Source organism: Mycteria americana, chromosome 26 (genome assembly GCF_035582795.1).
Source record: "Mycteria americana isolate JAX WOST 10 ecotype Jacksonville Zoo and Gardens chromosome 26, USCA_MyAme_1.0, whole genome shotgun sequence".
Lineage (NCBI taxonomy): Eukaryota > Metazoa > Chordata > Aves > Ciconiiformes > Ciconiidae > Mycteria > Mycteria americana.
In genome coordinates, this window is record NC_134390.1 from 1,272,214 (window position 1) to 1,296,677 (window position 24,464).

At 71.7% G+C, this 24,464-nt stretch overlaps 2 protein-coding genes across 2 annotated transcripts; one reads left to right on the forward strand and one right to left on the reverse strand.

Moving 5' to 3' along the window:
- The first annotated feature begins 2,569 nt into the window (after window positions 1-2,569).
- Window positions 2,570-15,917, forward strand: PDE1B (phosphodiesterase 1B). The gene is made up of 15 exons (XM_075525367.1): window positions 2,570-2,648; window positions 10,993-11,106; window positions 11,210-11,395; window positions 11,818-11,884; window positions 12,235-12,351; window positions 12,466-12,606; window positions 13,086-13,186; window positions 14,130-14,255; window positions 14,342-14,443; window positions 14,540-14,660; window positions 14,785-14,866; window positions 14,957-15,083; window positions 15,233-15,369; window positions 15,608-15,721; window positions 15,815-15,917. The coding sequence occupies exons 2-14, from the start codon at window positions 11,003-11,005 to the stop codon at window positions 15,703-15,705; spliced, it is 1,509 nt and encodes a 502-aa protein (XP_075381482.1). The 5' UTR covers window positions 2,570-2,648; window positions 10,993-11,002; the 3' UTR covers window positions 15,706-15,721; window positions 15,815-15,917.
- Window positions 15,918-17,948: 2,031 nt separating this feature from the next.
- PPP1R1A (protein phosphatase 1 regulatory inhibitor subunit 1A) lies at window positions 17,949-24,233 on the reverse strand. The gene is made up of 7 exons (XM_075525548.1): window positions 24,120-24,233; window positions 20,762-20,822; window positions 19,753-19,790; window positions 19,584-19,647; window positions 19,130-19,315; window positions 18,893-18,987; window positions 17,949-18,200 (listed from the first exon to the last, which is right to left on the reverse strand). Exons 1-6 carry the CDS (start codon window positions 24,198-24,200, stop codon window positions 18,893-18,895), a joined length of 525 nt encoding a protein of 174 aa, XP_075381663.1. The 5' UTR covers window positions 24,201-24,233; the 3' UTR covers window positions 17,949-18,200.
- Between the last annotated feature and the right edge of the window lie 231 nt (window positions 24,234-24,464).

Sequence of the window (24,464 nt, forward strand, 5' to 3'; positions counted from 1 at the left end):
GGGGGCTGAACTCCCCCGAATTAACGCCCAGAACCTGCTGATTATTCCAGATTGCTGCAAAAGTCTATTTTCGCGCTCATCAATCACGATATTAAGCCGTAACGAGCTGCCGAGGCTCCCCGCCGGCAGCACGGCTTTGTCTCGCGCGCATCCCTGCCCACGGCCTCTCCCGTGCCCGCCGCCCCCTGCGTCCCCCTCCGCACCGTGGGGTCCCCCCCCCCCTTGTTCAAGTTGTTGCCCCCAGCCTGGCTCTGAGTCCCCCAAAAGTTTGGGGACCCCAAAATGTCCCCAGCGCGGGGTATGGGAGCTCCCACGCCATGTGCCGGGGGCTGGCAGCCCACCCTGCTGACCCCGGCATGCAGGTGGGGGTCCCGTGGGTGCCCCCTGCACCCATGGGACACCCCACCAAAGCGGGGGACCCCCATGGGAAGGGGCACAGCCCCCCTTTTGGAGGCTAAACGGATGCATCCCCAGGCAGCACCCATGGGTGCTAGCCGGCAAAGGCCAGGAGGTGACATGGCCCAGTGGGCAGGGACCTGGCTGAGCCACCGGGGACGACGGGCCAAGGTGGGGGCTCGGGGATGGTGCCCCGAGGGGGGGTCCCCACCTGGCCCCCCCGTGCCGGTGCCGCGGCGGTGGGTGCTGTGCACACCTACGGCGTTACATAAGGGCTTATTAATATTCCCCGGGGGCTGCGGGCTCGGCGCGTGCCGCGGGAGGCAGCGTGGGTGCTGCCGTGCCCCCCCGGCTCGCTGGGACCCACTGGGGGCTCTGGCACCCCGATATCCCCCTGTGTGTGTGCCTGGAGCCCCCCCGGGTCCTCGTCACTGGCCCCTGCACCCCGAGGTTTCCCGGTGGGACACGGGTGGGGGACCACAGGGTGGGGGACAAGGTGCGTGTGGGGCAGGGGGTGCAGGGGCCATGGGGTGCAGGGGCCGTGGGGCAGGGGATGGGGGGTGTCCGTGAGCCCACGGGATGGGGTCCCCTCAAGCTCAGGCTGCTCGCAAACCCCCCCGTACCCCCCAGCCCAGGGGGGAGATGCCCGAATAGGCCCAAGCAGCCCCCAGGGTTTGGGTAGGTCCTACAGTAAGCTGGGGGCTGCCGCTGCCCCGCAGCCGGTTGGTGGGGACAGTCCCTGGTGTCCGTGTCACCGGCCTCGGTGACGTGTGACAACGGGGCAGGTCTCGGCAGGGAGCGGGGCTGGGGGAGGTGGGGGTCGCGTTGCCCCCCGCCCCAACCCGCTGCTCGGAGCAGACCCCCTGCGTGGCACATGGGAGGCCACGGCCCCTCCGTGGGGGGCACCGGGCCGGGGGCTCTGGCCCCTTCCCGGCCTGCAAACCCAGTGACACCCCCCATAGCCCCATGGGGGTCCTGGGGTACCTGCACCCCCCAGCTCCATAGGGCTCCCTGGGGTAACACCCCCATAGCTCCATAGGGGTCCTGGGGTACCCCCCAGAGGTCCTGGGGTACAACCCCTATGGCCCCATAGGGTCCTGGGGTACCACCCCCATAGCCCCATGGGGGTCCTGGGGTACCTGCACCCCCCAACTCCATAGGGGTCCTGGTGTACCACCCCTATAGCCCCATAGGGTCCTGTGGTGCCCCCCAGGGGTCCTGGGGTACCACCCCCGTAGCCCCATAGGGTCCTGGGGTACCCCCCAGGGGTCCTGGGGTACAACCCCTATGGCCCCATAGGGTCCTGGGGGACCTTCCCCTCGCACGGCCCTTATGGGGGTCCTGGACACCTCCCTCCCCATGAGGGTCCCGGGGCACCTGCCTCCCCCCCAGCCCCATACGGGGGGTCCCGGGGCATCTCCCCCCGCTCCCCATCGCCCCGTGGGGGTCCCGGGGCGCCCGCCCCCCAGCGCCGGGGCTGAGCGGGGCGGTGGGGCTGGGCGGGCCCCGGTTCCCGGCCCCCGCCCCCGGCTCCCCCCGCCCCTCCCCGCCCTCCCGCCGGTGCCGGCTCGGGGAAAGTTGCGGCGAGCCCCGGTCGGCGGAGGCAGAGCCAGCAGCAGCGGGAGGACCGGGGCACGGCGGCACCGGGGCACGGCGGCATCAGCTGCACCGGCGGTACAGGCAGCACCGGAGCACGGCAGGACCGGCGCTTCCCGGCCGAGCATCCCCGGGTAGGAGCGCGCAGCATCCCCGGTCCCCCGCTGCCGCACGCCGGTTCTCCCCCATCCCCGGTTCTCCCCCATCCCCGGTTCTCCCGCATCCCCAGTTCTCCCCCATCCCCGGTTCTCCCCCATCCCCGCTTCTCCCCCATCCCCGCTTCTCCCCATCCCCGGTGCCCCCCATCTCGGTGCCTCCCCTCCCGGTGCTCCCACCCCCGGTGCCCGGGATGCCATCTTAGCTCCGCCGCCCGGGCCGGTGCTGCCTGCGCAGCCGCCGGGTACCGGGCGGGGAAGGAGGCTGCTACCGGGGCTGCGGGGCGGTACCGGCGGCTGCTCGGTGCGGCCCGCCGGGCCCCGGGACCGGCCGCGGGGCTGAGGGCGCGTCCCCGCCGCCGCAGGGGCCATGGAGCCGCCGCGGAGCCTCCCGGGGCTGGAGCCCGACCGCGAAGCGCTGGACCCGGCCGGCGGCTGCCCGTCCCCGCTGGAGATCAAGTCCGCCCCCAGCAAGAAGATCTGGGTCAAGCTCCGGGCGCTGTGAGTGACCCCCCCGGGACCCCCCACCCCCAAACTAGGACCCCCGAACCGGGACCCCCCACCCTCAAGCTGGGACCCCCGAACCGGGACCCCCCACCCCCAAACTAGTACCCCCGAACCGGGACCCCCCACCCTCAAGCTGGGACCCCCGAACCGGGACCCCCCACCCCCAAACTAGGACCCCCGAACCGAGACCCCCCCACCCTCAAGCTGGGACCCCTGAACCGGGACTCCCCCACCCCCAAACTAGGACCCCCGAATCGAGACCCCCCACCCTCAAAGTGGGACCCCCGAACCGGGACCCCCCACCCTCAAACTGGGACCCCCAAAACCGGGACCCCCCACCCCCAAACTAGGACCCCCGAACCAGGACCCCCCACCCTCAAAGTGGGACCCCCGAATCGAGACCCCCCACCCTCAAAGTGGGACCCCCAAAACCGGGACCCCCCACCCCCAAACTAGGACCCCCGAATCGGGACCCCCCACCCTCAAACTGGGACCCCCAAACCGGGACTCCCCCACCCCCGAACCGAGACCCCCCCACCCTCAAGCTGGGACCCCCGAACCGGGACTCCCCCACCCCCAAACTGGGACCCCCGAACCGGGACCCCCGAGCTCACCTGAGCATGACCCCCCTCCGAACGCATCACACCCCCCTTTGGGGACCCCCCCGTTCTGCTCCAAGAGCCCCCCGGTGCCCCCCACCCTGTGTCCCCCCACGCCAGGCCCCCTGGGACCTTCAGCTGCCCCCGGGGGCCCCCTGGAGCCCTTTGCCCCTGGGGACCCCCCAGGTGTCCCCCATCCCGTCCATGCGCTGCCCCCCACACCCCCATGCAGGACCCCCCTGTCACCCTTGGGACCCCCCCTGCACGGATTGCACCCCCTCGGGGTGGGGGCGCTGGGACCCCCTTGGGCTGGGGGCACCCACAAGCTTGGGGTGGGTCTGATGGGGCAGCTCTGGGGATGCTGGGTGGGGACCCCCCCAGCGCAGCCCCCAACACCCCTCGCCCCGGGTGGCACCGTGGGGTGGGCAGAGGGCTGGGGTGCCCCAACTCTGGGGGGCAGAGCGGGTGCCAGGGTGCTGGCTGGCCCCGGGGAGGGGGTGACACCCCAGGGTGCTACCCTGTGTCCCCCTCCTCGCCGGGGGGTTCTCGGTGGCCCTGGGGGTGCCACCCCCTCTCCCGGCGTGCAGTCGTGCTCACGCCTGGGCTCACGTGCGCGCGTGCCCCCTCGTGAACCTGCGGCACGTGCGCTCGTGTGCGTCCTCGTGCGGCGGGTGCAGGCGTGGGCGTGCAAGGGGCGTGCGCGGCCGCGTGCGCGCACGTGCGCGGGGCCGACCTGCACGTGGCGGCCGGCGAAGGCGCGCTTGCGCGCGGGCGCACGCCGGCGGGCGTGTGCACGGCTCCGGTGTGACGGGGGGGACACGGGGCCGGGTGCCCGTGTTGCACGCTCGCCGGCGAGCCGAGCCGCTGAGCGTGTTTCACGCGAGCCCGAGGCCAGGGCAGGACTCAGCCGGGGCATGAAGCGTCGGTGCCAGAGCTCTCGGGGCGTGCGTGCAAGCCCGAGCGTGCAACTGGCCGCGCGCATTGCTGTGGGCGTGCAAGCGCCCGGTGGGAGCGTGCACGCGCGTGTGCGGAGGTGCGTGCGAGCACACCAGCGCGGGCGGGAGCAGGGGTGCCGGCGCGTGTGCGCGCACGGGAGCAAGCGAGCGTGCGCGGGAGCGCGCTGTGCACGCCCGCGTGCCGGCGCGCACCTGAGCGTGCGCCGGGGAGCGTGTGCACGCGCAGGTGTGCGAGCGCGTGGGCTGCGTCGTGCTCCCGCTCCTTCCCCTCCCCGAAAGCGCTGGCAGCCGCCCCCGCTGCGGGGGCGAGCGGGGGGCCGGGGGGTCCCTGCCTGCGCCGTGCCTGTGCCCCCACCCCCGGTCCCCCCCTCCCTGCCAGCACCGAGGGGACAGCGGGGACCCGGGGACCGTCCCCAGCTCCCAGCTGGGGTGACGGAGAGGGGAGCAGCGAGGTGTCCCCGGGGTGCGGGATCCAGGTCCCCTGAGCGCTGGGGACCGGTGGCAGGTCCCCGGGGTGGGGATCAACAGGGACGGGGGACCCTGGGGGAAGGAGCTGAGGGGGGGTCGGGGCACCCATGGGTGCGCATGGGGCTGCAGTGTCGGTCCTGGGGGGGTCCCCAGCGCCGGCTGCGCCCCGAGGCCAACCCTGGGTGTGGGGTGTCCCCGGGGGACGCTGGTGCCACCCTGGGGGGCTGCGGGGTGCCAGCGCCTCTGCAGGCACCCTTGTGCCCGTGGCAGGCCTGGGACACGGCGGGAGGTGGCACGGGGCGGGGGCTGGCAGCAGCGCGGGGCCGTGGGTGGTGACAGGCAGCCCACGGGGTCCGTGGGCACGGGTGGCACCCACCCGTCGGCGTGACGCAGCCTGACCCCTGCTCCCGTGGCCGGGCGGTGGCCGTCCCTTGTCCCCTGGGGGTTCCAGCTCCATCCGCAATGGGCGAGTGACGCAGGGGTCCCCCCGTGGCTGTGCCACCAAGGGTGGGTGTCCCCGAGGGTGGGTGTCCCCAGGGACGGGTGGCTGGGCGCGGGAAGGTGACGGCCGCCTTCCCCAAGGTCACGTTCCCTCGCAGCTCGCCGCGCTCGGGAGCTTCGCTCTGGCTTTGAACGTGACGTCTGGCCGCCCCCCCGGTCCCCCTCGCTCGCTGGCAGCCGTCACCGTCACCTTGGTCAGGGGACACGGTGGCCCCCACCCGCCGAGCCAGGTCCGGTCGCTGCGCCAGGGCGAGGTGCGGGCGTGCAACGGCCGTCCGTGCCCTTGCACGCTCGCACGGACCCGCGCTCGCTCGGTTTGCGCGGGCGCCTGCGAAGAGCCGCGTGCGCGCTTGCACGCGCGCGCGTGGGCTCGTGCCTCCATTTGCACGCTCGTCGGCACGCGGGGGGTCTCCAGCGCCCGACCCGCGCGCGCACGCGTGTGCGGGGGCTGCTGCCCGCCGTGCGGCCGGGCCGGGGCGATGCTAACGAGGCTTGGGAGGTCGTTAGGTGCTGGGAGGGGTGGGGGGGGCCAGCGCAGGGGCCGTGGGACACAGAGGGGGACACCGGGGGGGACCTGGGGACGCTTTCGGGGCCTGAGCCTGGCTGCGGCGCGGGTCCCTTGGCGCGGGGCGGTGGCCGTTAATTAAGACAAATTGCAATCAGCCGGCAGGAAATCCCGAGCCGGGGCGGATGCCGGCCCTCGCCAGCCCTCCTTGCCCTCCCCGCTGCCAGCGCCCCGTGTCCCCCAGCCGAGGGGACCCGGTGGCTTCGTCCCCTGCCGGAGCGCTGGGGGGGGTCCCCTTGTCCCCCGCCCGCCGTGACCGGGAGCCCTGTCCCCACGCGGTCCCACGGCCCTGCTGGCCCCGGCGTTCCCAGCGCTGGTGCTGGTCCCTCCTGGGCTGAGCGGGGTCATGGCACTGTCCCCTCCCGGGGACTGTCACCTGGGTCGGGGACGAGTGCCGGCGTCTCCTGGGTCACTGTCGGTCACGTCCTTCCCGCGGGGTTTTGTGACGCCGGTGGCTGTCCCCAGCGCCGGGGGACAGGGGACACCGTGTCTCCTCTCGGCTGGTGACCCGCGGGTTTTGGGGCTGGTCCCCAAGGAGCCAGCGTGGGGGGGACGCCGTGGCCCTGGGGTCCCTGTGTCCCCCCTCAGCCCCCCCCACCTTTCACTCCGTGCCTCAGTTTCCCCAAAGGACAGAGTTGGTGGGGACAGGGTGGCCGGGGGCTGGCCGGCAGGGACACGCACGACCACGTGTCACCTGCGCGGCCGTGCACAGACCCGCGTGGCGGGTCCCTCGTGCCCGCTGCCGGCTCTCGTTAGCGCTAACGAGGTGCAGGGCTGCCGGGAGCCGCCGGCCGCAGCAGCCGTACGGAAGCGGCGTCGCTCCCCCGGGGTTTTCACTCGGGGCTGTGACCCGGGTGACGTTCCCGTGTCTGGCCGCGGGGACACGGGGTGACGGAGCTGGGGACGCCGTGGCCCGCCGCAGGGGTCAGCCCTGCCGTGGGGCCGGCCGTGGGAGCAGCGCGGGGGGGCCCTGGCCTCTGCCCCGGGGGCTGCGTGTCCCCGTCCCGCGGGACTGTCACCGCGTGCTGTCCCCCTCCCCGCGGCCGGGTTTTGGGAGCACCCGGAGGCGTCCCCCACCCAGAGCCACGGGCTGGGCCGGCAGCGTCACGGGAAACCGCTGGCAGTGGGGCCAGGTGCCGCTGGCCTTGGGGACCATGTGCCCAGGTGGTGGGGACCCAGTGGGTGCTGGTGGTCACTGATGGGGACCCGGTGGGTTCTGCTGGCAGTGGTGGGGACCCGGTAGGTCCCATGGGGACCCGTTGGGTGCCAGGTGGCAGTGATGGGGACCCAGGGGGTACCAATGGGGACCTGTTGGGTGCTGGTGGCAGTGATGGGGACCCAGTAGGTCCCATGGGGACCCGCTGGGTGCCAGGTGGCAGTTATGGGGACCCAGGGGGTATTAATGGGGACCTATTGGGTGCTGGTGGCAGTGATGGGGACCATGGGTACCGATACGGACCCGCTGGGTGCTGGTGGCAGTGACAGGAACCTGGTGGGTGCTGGTGGCAGTGATGGGGACCCAGTGGGTGCTGTGTGGCAGCAATGGGGACCAGTGGGTGCTGACGGGGACCCGTTGGGTGCTGGTGGCAGTGATGGGGACCCGCTGGGTGCCAAGCGGACACCAATGGGGGCCAGTGGGTACCAATGGGGACCTGGTGGGTGCTGGTGGCAGTGATGGGGACCAGTGGGTGCTGATGGGGACCCGTTGGGTGCTGGTGGCAGTGATGGGGACCATGGGTACCGATAGGGACCCGCTGGGTGCTGGTGGCAGTGACAGGAACCTGGTGGGTGCTGGTGGCAGTGATGGGGACCCAGTGGGTGCTGTGTGGCAGCAATGGGGACCAGTGGGTGCTGATGGGGACCCCGTGGGTGCTGTGTGGCAGCAATGGGGACTAGTGGGTGCTGATGGGGACCTGTTGGGTGCTGGTGGCAGTGATGGGGACCATGGGTACCGATACGGACCCGCTGGGTGCTGGTGGCAGTGACAGGAACCTGGTGGGTGCTGGTGGCGGTGATGGGGACCAGTGGGTGCTGATGGGGACCCGTTGGGTGCTGGTGGCAGTGATGGGGACCCGCTGGGTGCCAAGCGGACACCAATGGGGACCAGTGGGTACCGATGGGGACCCGGTGGGTGCCGGTGGCGGTGACAGCGAGGCCTCTGGGAGGGGACAGGGTGGCCGGAGGGCTAAGCCAGACCAGGGCAGGGACCAGCGTCCCACCAGGGGCCAGCAGTTGCCCTGTGTCACCCCCCCCCATCCCTCGCCCCCGCCCGGGGGACGCTGGCGGAGCCCTGGGTGGCCGTGCCGGCCCGTGCCAGCCGGCGTGCGAGCAAGGCGGCTGCAGCGGGAGACATGGCTGCGGAGGCGGCGCTTCCCCGGGCAGCCAGATGGGATTCCCCCTCCCCTCCCCGCCGCCGCCTCCGCGCCCCCCGCCACGGCAGACACACGGACACACAGACAGATGGTCGGGGGCCGGCCGGCTGCGGGCACACGCGTGTTCAGGCGTGTGTCAGACGGGGAGGGCTTGCCCCGGGGCGGGGGCCGGGGAGGGGAGCGTACCGCCGTGCGCACGTGTGCGCGTTGGTGGAAAGGTGTGCACGCGTGTGCGTGTGCGCTGTGGGCGGGTGCCTGCAGGTGCGGGCACACGTGGCGCGTGTGTCGCTGTGCCCAGTGTGCATGGGTGTGCGCCGTCCGTGTGCACGCGTGGCGCACACGCGTGTGCGTGCACGCACCTTGCACGTGTATTCGGGCACGTGTGCGCGTGCAGGTGTATTCGGGCACGTGCGCGCGCGCGTGGTACGTGTGCGTTCAGGCATGTATGTGCACACACACGCGTGTGCACGCTTGCTGCGTGCACACATCTGGGTGCTACCCCTGCCAGGGCTTGTCCCCACGCCTCCCCAGAGCCCCCCCCCCCCCCCCGGGACGCTGCGGTGTTCCCACGTCCCTGTGTCCCACGCGGGTGTCACAAGCCGGTAGGGCGAGGGCGGCCGCGCTGGGGTCCCGTCCCCGCGTCCCCACGCTGCTGGGGCACCCGTGGGTGCCGCTGCCGCCCCCCCGCCATGGCAGAGCTGGTGACGCTGCGCAGGGCCCACCTGCGGGGCCCCATCCTGCGGTGAGTCCCCGTGGACCCCCGGCCCCTCGGCACCCAGCGCGAGGGAGGCTTCTGGGGGGGAAACTGAGGCACGGCAGGGGGGAGGCTTCTGGGGGGGGGAAACTGAGGCAGGGCACGGGGGGAGGCTTCTGGGGGGGGAAACTGAGGCACGGCAGGGGGGAGGCTTCTGGGGGGGGGAAACTGAGGCACGGCAGGGGGGAGGCTTCTGGGGGGGAAACTGAGGCACGGCAGGGGGGAGGCTTCTGGGGGGGGAAACTGAGGCAGGGCACGGGGGGAGGCTTCTGGGGGGGGGAAACTGAGGCACAGCAGGGGGGAGGCTTCTGGGGGGGAAACTGAGGCACGGCAGGGGGGAGGCTTCTGGGGGGGAAACTGAGGCACGGCAGGGGGGAGGCTTCTGGGGGGGGGGGGGAAACTGAGCACCCTGACCCTGCTGTGGGTCCCCGGGGTGCAAAGCCACCCCACCACGGAGCCCCCCCACCCCCGGCTGTGCCCCCCCTTTCCAGTTTTGTCCCTGTTCCCAGGGACGTCCCAGCTGCTCCCGCGGGCTGGCGGGGACTTTGTCCCCGGTGTCACCCAGGGCCCCGCGTGGGGCGGGGAGCGCCGGCGCTCCCAGGAGGGTGACGCGGTGGGGACAGCCACCCTCCGGGCTGGGGACAGGGTGACCCCCGGGCTCGGGGTGCCGGGGGGGAGCCCTGCGGCCTTTTGGGCTTCTCCAATGTGGGGAGGGACACCCACCGCCCTGCCCCCACCCCTGCCCAGTTCCCACAGGGGGGTGCCCCCTCCCCAGTCCTGGGTGCTGGGTGCTGATCTCCAGATGCTGGGTGCTGGGTGCTGAGCTCTGGGTGCTGAGCTCTGGGTGCTGGGTGCAGGATGAGCTCTGGGTGCTGGGTGCTGATCTCCAGATGCTGGGTGCTGGGCGCTGAGCTCTGGGTGCTGATCTCTGGGTGCTGGGTGCAGGATGAGCTCTGGGTGCTGATCTCTGGGTGCTGGGTGCAGGATAAGCTCTGGGTGCTGAGCTCTGGGTGCTGATCGCTGGGTGCTGGGTGCAGGATGAGCTCTGGGTGCTGGGTGCTGAGCTCTGGGCGCTGATCTCTGGGTGCTGGGTGCAGGATGAGCTCTGGGCGCTGATCGCTGGGTGCTGGGTGCAGGATAAGCTCTGGGTGCTGGGTGCTGAGCTCTGGGTGCAGGATGAGCTCTGGGTGCTGATCTCCAGATGCTGGCTGCAGGCTGAGCTCTGGGTGCTGAGCTCTGGGTGCTGGGTGCAGGATGAGCTCTGGGTGCTGGGTGCTGATCTCTGGGTGCTGAGCTCTGGGTGCTGGTCTCCAGATGCTGGATGCAGGATGAGCTCTGGGCGCTGATCTCTGGGTGCTGGGTGCTGAGCTCTGGGTGCTGATTGCTGGGTGCAGGATAAGCTCTGGGCGCTGATTGCTGGGTGCTGGGTGCAGGATAAGCTCTGGGTGCTGGGTGCAGGATGAGCTCTGGGTGCTGGGTGCTGAGCTCTGGGTGCTGATGTCCAGACGCTGGGTGCAGGCTGAGCTCTGGGTGCTGGGTGCTGAGCTCTGGGTGCTGATGTCCAGATGCTGGGTGCAGGATGAGCTCTGGGCACTGATCTCTGGGTGCTGGGTGCTGAGCTCTGGGTGCTGATTGCTGGGTGCAGGATAAGCTCTGGGTGCTGGGTGCTGAGCTCTGGGTGCTGATGTCCAGACGCTGGGTGCAGGCTGAGCTCTGGGTGCTGTGTAGGTGCGAGCTGAAGGGTTTGGGGAGCAGGACGGGCTCTGGGAGCAGGGCGTTGGGTGCAGGGTGCTGGGCACCGGGTGCAGGACGTGCTCTGGGTGCAGGGTGTGGGGTGCTGTGGGGTCAGCTCTGCCCACCGGCTGCAGGGTGCCCCCCGCACCCCCCCCCCCCCCCCCCCAGCCATTCTGTAGCCGTACTCCCACCGTCGCTCTGGGGGGGGGTCCCCTCGGTCCCCTCACCCGCGCCCACACGGCGCGCGCCCACGCGTACCGTCCACGCGCGGCGGGGCGCGTCGCCCACCCGCGGGGCAGACCCCCCGCTGCTGCCCACACCCCCCCCCCCCCAGCCCCCCGCCACCTCCAGCCCCGGGGGGGCCCGGTGACGCTGCCCGGTGCCCGCAGGCTGCGCTACATGGTGAAGCAGCTGGAGACGGGCGAGGTGAACGTGGAGGAGCTGAAGAGGAACCTGGAGTATGCCGCCTCGCTGCTGGAGGCCGTCTACATCGACGAGACGAGGTACGGGCAGGAGCCGGGGGGCTGCCAGGGGGGCCCGGGGCTTGGGGGGCGATGCCCACCCTGATGCCGTCGTCCCCCCCCCGGCCCCGTTCCCGTCCCGCAGGCAGATGCTGGACACGGAGGATGAGCTGCGGGAGATGGGGTCGGACGCGGCGGTGCCCTCGGAGGTGCGGGACTGGCTGGCGGCCACCTTCACCCAACAGGCGCGGGCCAAGGGGCGCCGGGCGGAGGAGAAGCCCAAATTTCGTAGCATCGTTCACGCCGTCCAGGCGGGCATCTTCGTGGAGAGGTGGGTGCTGGGTGGGGGGGGGGGGGGCAGAGGGGACGCGGCTGGGTTGGAGATGGGCGGGGTGGGAGCCTGGTTTCTGGTGGGTTGGGCACCCAAGGGCTGTGCCTGGCACCCAGGTGGGTCCCCCGGCACCCAGGGCCTATCCCCTGCACCAAGGTGGGTCCCCAAGCACCAGGGGCTGTCCCCCAGCGCCCAGGTCTGTCCCCAGCACCCAGCTGAGTCGCCAGCACCCAGGTCTCTCTTTTGCCCCCAGGGTTTGTCCCCTGGCACCCAAGGTCTGTCCCTGAGCACTCAGGTTGATCCCTGAGCACCCAAGTGGGTCTCCGAGCACCCGGGTCTGTCCCCCAGCACCCAGGCTGTCCCCCAGCACCCGGCTCTGTCCCCAGCACCCGCATCAGCCCTGAATCCCCCTGCCCTTGCAGGATGTTTCGCCGGACGTACACGGCCGTGGGGCCCAGCTACTCCGCCTCCGTCCTGAACTGCCTGAAGGTACCGTGGGGTGCGGGGGGCACCCCCATCCCCTCCCAGGGACGCTGCCCTGGCCCGGCAGCGCCTGGGCGCAGCCGCCCTGCCCACGCTGCTGCCTCTGCCGGATTCGGCCTGGGATAGCTGGGGGAGATGGCACCCAGCGCCGCTGGGCATGGGCGGGCATCGCCGGGCATCGCCTGGAATTGCTGGGCTTCAGCGGACGTTGCCGGGCGTCCCCGGGCACGGCTCGGCATCCCTGGGCACGCCTGGGCTTCACCGGGCATCCGTGGCATTGCCCGGCATCGCCGGGCATGGCTGGGTGTCAGCGGGCGTTGGGCTTGCGCTGGGCTAATGCCCCCGTCTCCCCCCAGAGCCTCGACCTGTGGTGCTTCGATGTCTTCGCGCTGAACCGGGTGACGGACGATCACTCCCTGAGGACCATCGTCTTCGAGCTCTTCACCCGACACAACCTCAACAGCCGCTTCAAGGTACGCCCGTGATCGTGCCCACCCACCCATGGGTGCTCCCCGGGGCCGGGTGCCTGGCGCGTGCCGGTGGCTTTGCACCGAGCGCATCCGCGAGCGCGTGTGCCCGTGCCGCAGATCCCCGCTGTCTTCCTCACGACGCTGCTGGACGCGCTGGAAGCCGGCTACGGGAAGTACCGGAACCCCTACCACAACCAGGTCCACGCCGCCGACGTCACCCAGACCGTCCATTGCTTCTTGCTCCGCACCGGCATGCTGGTACGGGGGTCGTGGGGTGTGTGGGGAGGGTCCCACGGGGGTCGTGGGCCGTGTCTGGGCCCCGGGCCGGTGCCCGGTGCCGGTCTGGCTGGTCCAGGCGATGCTTGTTGCCACGGAGACGGCGCCACCTAGTGACTACGCCGTCGCCATGGAAACGTCACCAGGATGATGGGGGGACGACGGGGTGACCCCCGGCTTGGGGAGACGGGCGGGCACACGTGGAGCGACGCCTGGCACGTGCGTGCGCCCGCACGGCTGTCACGGTTGTCACACGCACGCGCTCGTGGCCTGTCGCGGGCGTGGCCGTGACAGGCGTGCGTGGCCGTGCACGCGGGCGGTCACACGCAGTCGTGCAAAAACACCCACCCACGCGCACACACACAGAGAACCCCACACCCATTCGGCCCCCTGCCCCTCGTGGGGTGGCACTGGAGCACCCGGTGCCCGTCCCCGTCCCCCTGACGCCCGCGTCCCCCCAGCACTACCTGACGGAGATCGAGGTCCTGGCCATCATCTTCGCTGCCGCCATCCACGACTACGAGCACACGGGCACCACCAACAGCTTCCACATCCAGACCAAGTGAGGGCGGGTGGCACGGCACGGGTGGCACAGCATGGCATGGCATGGGTGGCACGGCATGGCACGGCATGGGTGGCACGGCACGGCACGGGTGGCATGGCACGGCACGGGACGGGTGGCACAGCACGGCATGGGTGGCACGGCACGGGTGGCACGGCACGGCACGGGTGGCATGGCACGGCATGGCACGGCACGGGTGGCACGGCACAGTGCAGGTGGCATGGCACGGTGCAGGTGGCATGGCATGGCACGGCATGGGTGGTGTGGCACAGCATGGGGACCCGTTATGGGGACACATGGGACACTGTGGGGCATGGAAAGGACTGAGGGGTACCCAGGGGACACCCAGGGCACCCGGGTTCATCGGTGTGGCTTGGATACAGGTGTGGTGGCACCCTGGGGACACCCAGGGCCACCGATACGGCTGGGATACAGATGTGGTGGCACCCTGGGGACACCCAGGGCCACCGATACGGTTGGGATACAGATGTGGTGGCACCCTGGGGACACCCAGGGCCACCGATACGGTTGGGATACAGATGTGGTGGCACCCTGGGGACACCCGGGGCCACCGATACGGCTGGGATACAGATGTGGTGGCACCCTGGGGACACCCGGGGACACCGATACGGCTGGGATACAGATGTGGTGGCACCCTGGGGACACCCAGGGCCACCGATACGGTTGGGATACAGATGTGGTGGCACCTTGAGGACACCCAGGGCCACCGATACGGCTGGGATACAGATGTGGTGGCACCCTGGGGACACCCGGGGCCACCGATACGGCTGGGATACAGATGTGGTGGCACCCTGGGGACACCCGGGGCCACCGATACGGCTGGGATACAGATGTGGTGGCACCCTGGGGACATCCCTCTCCCCAGGGGGGGCTTAGCCTGCCTCCCGCCGTGCCAGGGCCCCACTGTCCCCTCCGTCCCCAGGTCGGACTGCGCCATCCTCTACAACGACCGCTCGGTGCTGGAGAACCACCACATCAGCGCCGTCTTCCGCATGATGCAGGACGACGAGATGAACATCTTCGTCAACCTTACCAAGGACGAATTTGCGTAAGGTCCCTGTCCCCGTCCCCGGGGCCGTCCCCAGCCGGGACGTGGGGCCCTGACGGCGTTTCCCCCCCTCCCCCGGGGCGCAGGGAGCTGCGGGCTCTGGTGATCGAGATGGTCCTGGCCACCGACATGTCCTGCCACTTCCAGCAGGTGAAGTCCATGAAGACGTCCCTGCAGCAGCTGGAGCGGTGAGTACGGGCGCCTGCCCGTGTCGGGGTCCCGGTGGTGGGGAGGGGGGGTGGTGGTTTTGGGGACGAGCCTCAGCGCCGGGGTCCCCTCCCCAGGATCGATAAGTCCAAGGTGCTGTCGCTGCTGCTGCACGCGGCCGACATCAGCCACCCCACCAAGCAGTGGTCGGTGCACAGCCGCTGGACCAAAGCCCTGATGGAGGAGTTCTTCAGGCAGGTAGGGCACCCGCGTCCCCGGGGACAGGCGGTGGGACGCGGGGACCACCCCTTGGGGACGCGGGGACCACCCCTTGGGGACGCGGGGACCACCCCTTGGGGACACGTCTGCCTTGCCTCGCCAGGGGGACAAGGAGGCTGAGCTGGGGCTGCCCTTCTCGCCCCTCTGCGACCGCACCTCCACGCTGGTGGCCCAGTCCCAGATCGGTGAGTGGTGGTGGGTCCCTGTCCCCAGCCACCGGCCCCGCCGCGGGCAGGGGGTGTCCCCACCGACGCCGTGTCCCTTCCCCACCGCAGGCTTCATCGACTTCATCGTGGAGCCCACCTTCTCGGTGCTGACCGATGTGGCCGAGAAGATGGTGCTGCCCCTCGCCGAGGACGGAACCAAAGCCAAGGGCAACCCGGCGGCCAGCCAGCAGGCCAGGTCGGCCGCGCCGTCCTGCCTCAGTTTCCCCCTCCCCACGGGGAGGTGGCGGGGCTCAGCCTGGGAGTGGGGGGCAACCCACTTATTTTGGCACCTGGGAGGCGGCAGCGGTGGCTCTGCCGTGCTCCCAGCTGTCCCCGTCCCCGCAGCTCGCAGTGGCGGCAGCCGTCCCTGGATGAGCACCTGGAGCTGGGGGACATCAAAGCTGACCTGGCCGGCTTCCGCTCCACCTGGGCCAAGTACATCCAGGAGAACAAGCAGAAGTGGAAGGAGCGGGCGGCCAGCGGTAGGTGACGGCCACCGCGGCCACCGAGGAGGGGATGGGGACCGTCACTGGGATGCATGGGGCCACGTCTGGGCCGAGCAACCCTGGGTGAGGAGGTGGCCCAAGCACAGGGTGGGTGGCCCGCAGACTTGTGGGGTGGGTGACACGTGGGGGGGGGGGGGCACATGAGTTTGGGGGTGGGGGTCTCAGCCCCTGTGGGTGGCTGGAGTGACCCCCCCAGCCCTGTGTCCCGCCGCAGGCATCACCAACCAGGCGTCCATCGAGGAGCTGTCGCCCTGCGAGGAGCAGCCGCCCGCCGTCCCCGGCCGGCACAGGCAGAACGGGGACGTGGAATAGCACCGGGAGGAGCGAGGTGGGCGTGGGGGGGGGGGGGTCCGGGGGGGCAAACGGGGTGGGGGGGATTGGCGGCATCTCTGTGACTGTCCCCCCCCCGCCCCGACGGCAGGTCCTCGTCCAGCCGAGTGACGCCGTCTCGCCCAAAGTCTTCGACGCCATCGAGTTCAGCACCATTTGCAGGGAAGGAGCCGCCCGGGGCTGCACAAGGACTCGTGCCAGCCTCCGCGCCGGGAGCACCCCCGGGGCCGGCAGCCCCCCAGCCTGGCCGGCTCCGGCTGCCCGTGCCAAACTGGCCGCCGCGCCGTGTGCCCTTGGGCCGTGGGTGACGGTGATGCCGACCCTCTCACTGCCACGCCCGCTGGGTTTTGTCCTTATGGCTTTTTAAAAAAGCTTCTTCTCGCCCCGCCGGGGAGCCGGGTGCTCGAGGGGGGGGCTGGGGACAATGCTGGCGGTGCTGGGGACAGCAGGGGACCAAGGGATGGGTACGCTGTCACCCCCAGGGCCACCGCCATCTCCTCTGTTCCAGCCGGGTCTATCCGGCCGCGCGGTGATGGGTGGCCCCAAATGTCCCCCTGCGCTGTCCCCGTCCCGCCCCAAGCATCCCTGTCCTGGGCTACGTGTCGCTGTGTCACTCGGGGCCGGGGACACGTCCCTGTGGGCTTCCCCTTGGGGTCCTGCCCCACCTGGCGTGGGTGAGGCTGGGAGGTGCGGGGGGCAGCGAGGCGGTGACGGGGCCGCGTCCGCAGGGCCGGAGCAGCGGTGGGAGCTGGGGTTGGGGCAGGATCGGGCCCTGAAGTGGCAGCGCCAGCCCCTGGCTCCGGTAGCCCCTGGTTGCTGGCATCCCCCAGCTCCGGGCTCCCTCCAGCACCTTCTGGCTTCGGTGCGCTCCAGCATCGCTGGCTCCAGCGTGACTCCAGCATCCTCCAGCTCCAGCATGCCCCCGGTATCCCCCCCCCGCTTCCTCCGCCCTGGCATGCCTCCAGCATCCCGGCTCTGGCGTGCCGTGAGCATCCTCAGCATCCCGGCTCCGGCATGCCGTGAGCATTCTGCGGCATCCCGGCTCCGGCGTGCCTTGAGCATCCTCAGCATCCTGGCTCCGGCGTGCCGTGAACATTCTGCGGCATCCCGGCTCCGGCGTGCCTTGAGCGTCCTCAGCATCCCGGCTCCGGTGTGCCTTGAGCCTCTTCCAGCTCCGGCATCCTCCTGCTCTGGCATCCCGGCTCCGGCGTGCCTTGCACATCCTCCGGTATCCCGGCTCCGGCGTGCCTCGAGCCTCTTCCAGCTCTGGCATCTCCTCCTGCTCCGGCATCTCTGCTCCGGCCCTGCCCCGCTGTGTCCATCGCCCAGCGCCCGGCCGCCACGGCACGGCCCCTCTGTGTTTGTACTTTTCTACCCCGCGGTAACGCATCGTGTCCCCGCTCGGTCGCTGCTGGCAGAGCTCCACCTCGCGCCTACCCACACACGCATGTGAAACGAAGCGCCGCCGCTAACGAGCAATTAATAAACCGTACGTCACCACCGGCCCGGTTCCCGCGCTCATCCTGGGCACTGGGGACCCGGCTTGACCCCAGCGGGAGGTGGCGGTGGTTTGGGGGGGGGGGGGGCCAGGACGCCTGGGTCCCTCCCGGAGTGGGACAGGGCCACGGCCCGGGGCCGGCTGGGAGGGGGACAGAAGGGGGGGGCATGGCTGGATGGGACCCCCGGGGTCCCGGCCCCCCCCCCCCCCCCGCGTCCCCCCGTCGCGCAGGCAAGGAGGAGGCAGCGGGGAGAAGGGATCCCTTTAATACCGGCTGAGGCGGGGGGGTCCCCGCGCCCACCCGGGCGTGTGCACGCGTGCTCTGTGTGTGCGCACGTGGGCGTGCATGCGAATCACATGTGCAAAGTGCGCGGGCGTGCCCCCCCCCCCCCCCCCCCCCCCCGTGTCCATGTGTGCACACGTGTGTGTGTGTGGGGGGGGGGGGGGGGTGCAAACGCCCCGGTCTCCCCCACGCGTGCGTGCACGTGCAGACCCCCCCCCCAACACCCAACATGCGTGTGCAAGCGTGCACGCCTACCAGCATGTGCGTGCACACACGTGTGCCGGGCGGGGTGCAGCTCCCCGTGTCCCTGGGAGCAGTGGGGCCGCGTGTCCCCCGGCCCGGGGGTGGCGGTGACAGCGGGGTGGTGGCCCTGGGGACACCCCAGGGCTGGCGGGGGGGGGCGGGGGGGGATGGCACAAGCCGTGCTTGACGGGTGCTGATCGGTGTCCCCAGTGTCACCCGCCCTGGGGACCTGGGGTGGGGGGGGGCCAGGGGACAGGGCGGGCAGCCCGGCTTGCCGTCGTCCCCAGAGCCCCCCCCCGGGGGGGGGGGACCTGCCCGCGGCAGTAAAAAAAAAAATCCTCCGGAAGACCCAAAGCAGCCGTTGAAATCTTAGAAAACGATCAGATAAAAAAAATAACGCGGCCTTCGGCTCCTTCGGCCCGGCCGCGGCCTCGCTCCAGCCGCCGCTGGCACCTGGGGACAGGGGGGAGCCACGCTGGGGACGGGGACCCCGGGGGGATGCGGGGAGGGGGGGGGACACACACACACACGGGGACGGCTCCGGTCCCATCCCTGCTCCGTCTCCAGCAATGCCAGAGCCACGTCCCCGCTGCCACCCTCGCCCTGTGCCGCTGTCCCCTTCTCCTGGCACGGTGCCCAGTACACCCCCTCAGCGTCCCAGTAACCCCCCAGTGTCCCAGTGCAGTGTCTCAGTACTCCCCCAGTGTCCCAGTACACTCCCCCAGTGTCCCAGTGCCCCCCAGTACCCACCCAGTGCCCCAGTACAGTGTCTCAGAACCCCCTCAGTGCCCCAGTGCCCCCCCAGTGCCCCAGTACGGTGTCCCAGTACCCCCCCAGTGTCCTAGTACAGTGTCCCAGTGCCCCCCCAGTGCCCCAGTACAGTGCCCCAGTACCCTCCAAGTGTCCCAGTACAGTGTCCCAGTACCCCCCCAGTGTCCCAGTACCCCCCAGTGCCCCAGTACAGTGTCCCAGTAACCCCCCAGTGTCCCAGTACCCCCCCAGTGCCCCAGTATAGTGCCCCAGTACAGTGTCCCAGTAACCCCCCCAGTGTCCCAGTACCCCCCAGTGCCCCAGTGCCCCCCCAGTGTCCCAGTACGGTGCCCCAGTACAGCGTCCCAGTACCCCCCCAGCGCCCCAGTACGTACCTACTGGCTGCTGGCAGCACCCTTACTGGCGCCTTCCTTTGGTGCTATATGGGTGCCCTCCTCGGCCAGGCTTTGCCGCCCATCCCCGTGGGTCCCTGCGGGCGCCGTGGGGCGGGGGGTGAGCGCAGCCCCCCCTCCGCACCCCGCGAGCCCTCCCGGCACCCCCAAACCCCCTGGCTCCGGGTGCGCGGAGGCTCCGGGGGCAGAGTTAAGGGGCCGGGAAGCAGCAGGACTCACGCTCGCCGGGGCCAGGGCCACCCTCGTGCGTGGCCAGCGGGCAGGTGCCACCGGGGCTGTGGCTGCGCTCGGTGTCACCGCAGTGGCAGTGGCCGGGGCCACGCTCCTGGCCGGCAGCGGCCGCCTCCTCCTCCTCCTCGCCCTGCGCCTGCTTGCACAGGTGATGCTCCACCATCATCTGCAGCTCTGCCAGGCAGGGAGCAGCGCTGGGGGGGACGTGGGGGACAGCGGTGACCGTCCCCACGCTCCCGGTGACACCGGGGAGATGCGACCCGGCAAGCCTTGCTGGCCTCCCGTCCCCTCCGGTGGCATTCGCCGTGCCCAGACCCCCCGGGTGCCCACGGGCACGGCCCCAAGGCCAGCGCAGAGGTGGTGGCATCCCACCCGCCTGTCCCCTGCGGCGCCGGGGGGGGGGACACCGTCACCCCCTGTGTGTCCCCCCCCCCCCAAATACCTTTCATGGTCGGGGTGGTGCGGGAAACCTTCTTCCTCTGCCTGGGCGACATGGCCAGACCCGACTGCGAGGGAAGGGGAGGTGCGTGAGCGGGGGGCCGGGGGGCACCCTGGGGGTACCCCAAGGGGCTGGGGGCCTCCCCGCAGCCCCCCGTGGCGGCAGCACCTACCTTCAGCAGGGGGTTGGGCAGCCGGTCCTCGTCGATCTCTGGGAGGGCAGCGTGGGGGGGGGGGGCAGGAGGAGCCAGGGGTCAGCGGTGGGCGCGGGGTGCCGGGCTCCATCCTGCACCCCCGACGTGAATCCGGCCCCGCTGGGTCTGCCGTGACCCCCACTCTGTCACCCGTGGGTGCTTGGCGTGGCCGTGGGGGAGGTCGGGACAGTCCTGCTCCCCCCCGCGCTCCCTCCCCCCCCCGCCCCCAGCATCGCCATCGCCCTCTGCTTTGCCACGGGAACCAGCACCCCGTCCCCTGCCACGTCCCACGAAGGGTGGCAGAGCAGGGTGGCCTGCGGTGGGTCAGCACTGTCCCCACGCCGGGGTCGGGGCCAGGCTGGCAGCCCCCGGGCCACATCCTGACCCCCCCCGACCCCCCCCCGGGTCACATCCCGACCCCCCCCCGGGGTGACGCTCAGCCCCGCGGAGCTGCTTTATTCGCAGCCGGAGCCGCTGCTCCGAGCGGGTGCAGGGTCTGGAGGTGGCACTTGGTGACAGAGTCTCCCAGCCACCGGCGTGTCCCCACAGCAGGGGACAGCTGAAACCACCCGGCTGGGGAGGGCAGGGAGGCCGTGACGCAGTCGCCAGCCCGGTCAGACCCCGTCCCCAAAGGCCACGCGTCGGGTTGGGCCAGCGACCGAGGAGCTCTTAAATGTCACAGCCGGTGTCCCCTGCCAGCAAGGGTGACCCCGTGCCAGTGTCCCCAGCACAGTGTCACCGATGGGCTGAGTGAGACCCGGGGGGCCGGATCCTGGAAACGCAGCCCTGGAGCGGGGAGGGCAGGGGCTGAGCCGGGCTGGGTGGGACCTGGGGACAGTCCCAGGGTGGGGGACACGGGGTGACTCCTGCTGCGACCAGCGTGCTGTGGTCCTGAGCGTCGTGTAGGGGGGTCCCTGAGCACCCTGTAGGGGGGTCCCTGGGTGGGCCGGAGCCCAGGGTGACAGGGGTGACACGTGCAAGGACCCACCTGGGGATGACTGGTCGCTGCTCAGGACCAGGTTGGCCGGAGTCGGTCGGCGCCTCCGGATCTGGGGGGGGGGACACACACGGGACAGATAGGAGAGAATTGGGACCAGAATTGGGACCCGAACCCCATCGCACCCACCCGGAGTCCCGCCAACACCGAGACCCCCCCCGATGTCCTCGTCCCTGGGGCGGTGGTGGCCCCGTGGGGACAGAGGCCGCCAGCCGGGGCCCCGAGCCCAGCGGCTCCCGTGGTCGGACACACGTGTCTTTAAAATCAACAACTCCCGGCCAGCCCCTAATGACAGCTGGGAGCTAATTATACCCCAGCCCCGGGAAGCGCTCGGGGACATCGGTGCGGTGACACCGCCGGGGCCCTGCCCTTCCTCCACGGGCACGGTGTCCTTGCCCAAGGTCGCCTGGAGCATCCCGGGCTGCTCCTGCCCCCCGTCCCCCCCTCGGTGCCTTCAAGGAGGTTTCGCGGCCCCATTGGAGGATTCGGTGGCCACGGCGCGGCCGTGTCCGGTGGCAGCAGTGGCAGTGGTGACAGCGGTGACGCTGCGCCCCGTGGCCGCTGCCTCGCCCCCTTTCCCCGCTGACCCACTAACTGAGTTGCTCCGAAAAACAAATTTCCCAGCGAGGATTCCCTAATGAGGCGGGATGCCTAATGAGATGCTGATGAGATGCTAATGAGGCAGGCGAGCGGCTGGGCGGGCGGAGGAAGCCCCCTCCCCACCTTCCCACCTCCCCCAGCCCCAGCCCACCCCCCCGGCCCCCCGGCGCATCTTTTCCGTGTCGGCCCCGTTACCATAGAAACCCGCGATCTGGATTTTAAACGGAGATTAGAAGGAGCTGGGAATCGCCGGGAATCACTGGGAATCGCCCTCTCCCTGCCAGGGACACACTGACGAGCCCCCCCCTTGCCCCGCCACTCCAGGGGCGGGGACCAACCCCCCGACACCCAGCGATGGGGCTGGGGTGGGCCGGGCTCCCCCTGGGGCCGGCCCCGGCCCCGCAGCCCCTGGTGAGGGACCCTGGGGAAGCCAGAGCCACCCCCGGGCTGCTCTAGCACCTCCGAAGCCTCCCCCGGCCGCGGGGCAGGGCTGTGCCCCCCAGCACGGGGAGGGGGTGGGGGACATCGGTGTCACCTGCTCAAGGTCACCCAGGTGGAGCCGAGCGCCCCGAGCTGCGCTCGCCTTCCCGCTCTGGACCAGGCAGGGGACCCGGGCGTCCGGGCGGCTCCTGCCCCGACACCCCGGGGAGGGATGCTCCGGTCCTCCCTCCCTCCATCCTTCCCTCCATCCTTCCCTCCATCCTTCTCTCCCTCCCTCCATCCCTCCCTCCCTCCCTCCCCAGCTTGGCCGGGGCGCCACGCTCTCCTGCCGCCGCTATTTTTAGATCAATCTCCACCATCGATTAAGAAGCGCCACGGCCGAGAGCGGCAGGAGCCCGGGCCCGGCAGCCTGCGGCGGGCACAGCATCGCTGGGGGGCTGCTCCCTCCAGGCCCGGGGCGGGGGTGACCCCGGGGGGCAGCTGGGATGGGCACGGCATTGGGGACGGGAATCGGGACGGGGGCAGCTCATCTCTCAGCATGACGGAGCGAACGCCCCCGGACTGTCCCCCCCAGCCTTGGGGACGTGCTGTGCTCAGGGTGGGCTTGGGGACCTGGGCAGAGAGGCAGGACAAAGCCCTTGGCCAGGCCTGGCACCCACGGGTGGCACCCAGGAGAGCCAGGGCAGAGGGACGCTCTTGGCAGAGATGGGGGTCGAGGAGCTGCGGGACCTGGGGGGACGTCGGGGACCTCAGAACGTCCATGGGGACAAGGTCCTTTTGGAGGGTGGGGCTGGACAGGCTCGGGGACAACCCTGCGGGACGTGGGGACACCCTGCCGCAGCCTGGCAAGGGGCTGACAGGGCCCAGCCCCCCGTCAGCGTGAGCCCCCGACGAGGGGAACCCACAGCAGGGCTTTCCCTGCAGGGACACCCCAAAAATGAGGAGCTGTAAACCCGGCGAGGGGACATCAGCGTCGTCACCTGCTGCCACCACGCGGGAGCGGCCGTCGGGGCCCTGCCGCACCGCCAAGCGCTGCCGAATCAGGGCTCCCGGCTCCTCTGGGTGGGGAAACTGAGGCAGGGACGGGCAGGGGACTCCCCAGGGCAGGGTCACGCCTGAGCCCCCCCGTAACCCGGCTGTGACGGGAGGTGGGACGTGGGCACCCCCTGCTCCTCGCCGCAGCCGAGGTGGGTGCCGGGGGTCCCGTGCCCACCGCCCGGCAGCCCCCCCCCTCGGCTCTCGCCCTCACTCCTGGGGGGGCCACGCTGCAAATGAGCGGTGCGGCAGCCCCAGATGGTGCGTGGCCGTATTTAGCGACAGCGAGATGCTCGCCGGGGAGGTGGCCCGCGCTCGCCTCCGCACCGCTGGCACGCAGGGGCTCCTCAGCCAGGAGCCACCCGGCTGCTGGGGACCCCCAGTCTGGGGGGGGACGGGACGGCTGGGACCCCCGGCTGGAGCCTCCCCCCCCCCCCCCCCATCAGCATCCTCGAGCCCCCGCCGAGCTTCCCACGCCTGGCGACGATGGGGACCGTGGCGTGGCTGGGTGGTCCTCCCAAGACCCCTCGTGTCGCCGGCAGCCCGTGGGGCTGGGGGGGGGCACGGCGGGAGGGGGGCGAGGTGGGCAGGGAGAGGGGTGAGGCTGGCGGGGGGGGGGTCCCCGGCTGCCTGCGGGCAGGCCTGCCGCGTCCCCCGGCCGGGCCATCCCGTCCCCGCCGCTATTCTGGGATCCCCTCCAGCGGGAGCAGGGGTTGAGCAAGGGCTGGAGGGCCCCGGGGGGGGGCCGGGGGGGGCCGGGGGGGGCCGTAACCCTACACCGGCCCCGGGATGGCCCCGGCGTCGTGTGCTGAGCCAGCACATGGCCCTGGCACCGCCACCCGGGTCCCCACCGCCACCCCATCCCGCCCACCGGGCTGCCGCCGAGGTGTTCGGGGCGCAGCCGGGGGCGGCACCGGGGGTGTCCCCGCGCTGTCCCCGGTACCGGGGGGCTGCGCCCACCTGGCAGCGCCCGGGCGCGTCCTCCCACGCCGCAGCCGTCCCCGTGTCACCCACCACCACGCGTCCCGGCTCCCCGCACCCAAGGGTGCTGTCACCGCCCCGACACCGCGGCGGTCGCACCGGGGGGTGCTCGCTGGTCCCTCCCCGGGCCGTGCCCCGCTGCCGGTGCCCTCGCCGTGCCCTTCCCGTGCCCGCAGCCTCCCGCACCGCCCGGTGCCCCCCTCCCCGGTCCCCGGCAGGACCACCCGGCTCCCCCCGTTCCCCCCCCCCCCCGGGTTCCCCCCCTCCCTCCCGTGCCCGGTCCCCCCCCCACCTGCTCGGCTGCCTCCGGGTCGAGGTGCGGCTCCAGCAGCGGTACCGTGAACTGGATCTTGCGGGGGCTGTTGGGCTCCATGGCGGGCGGCGGCTCCGGCGGCTCCCGGCGGCTCCCGGCCCTGCCCGGGCCGCCCCGGCCCCGCCCCGGCCCCGCCCATCCCCGGCCCCGCCCCGCCCCGCTCCGGTCCCCGGTGCCCGGTCCCCGGTGCCGGTCCCCGCCCGCGGCGCGCACGGACGGACAGTGGGACCTGCCGGGAGAGACGCAGGGACACAGGGATGGGGAGTGGGACCTTGCGCCAGGACACTGGGACGGACACACGGACACAGGGGCAGACACACGGGC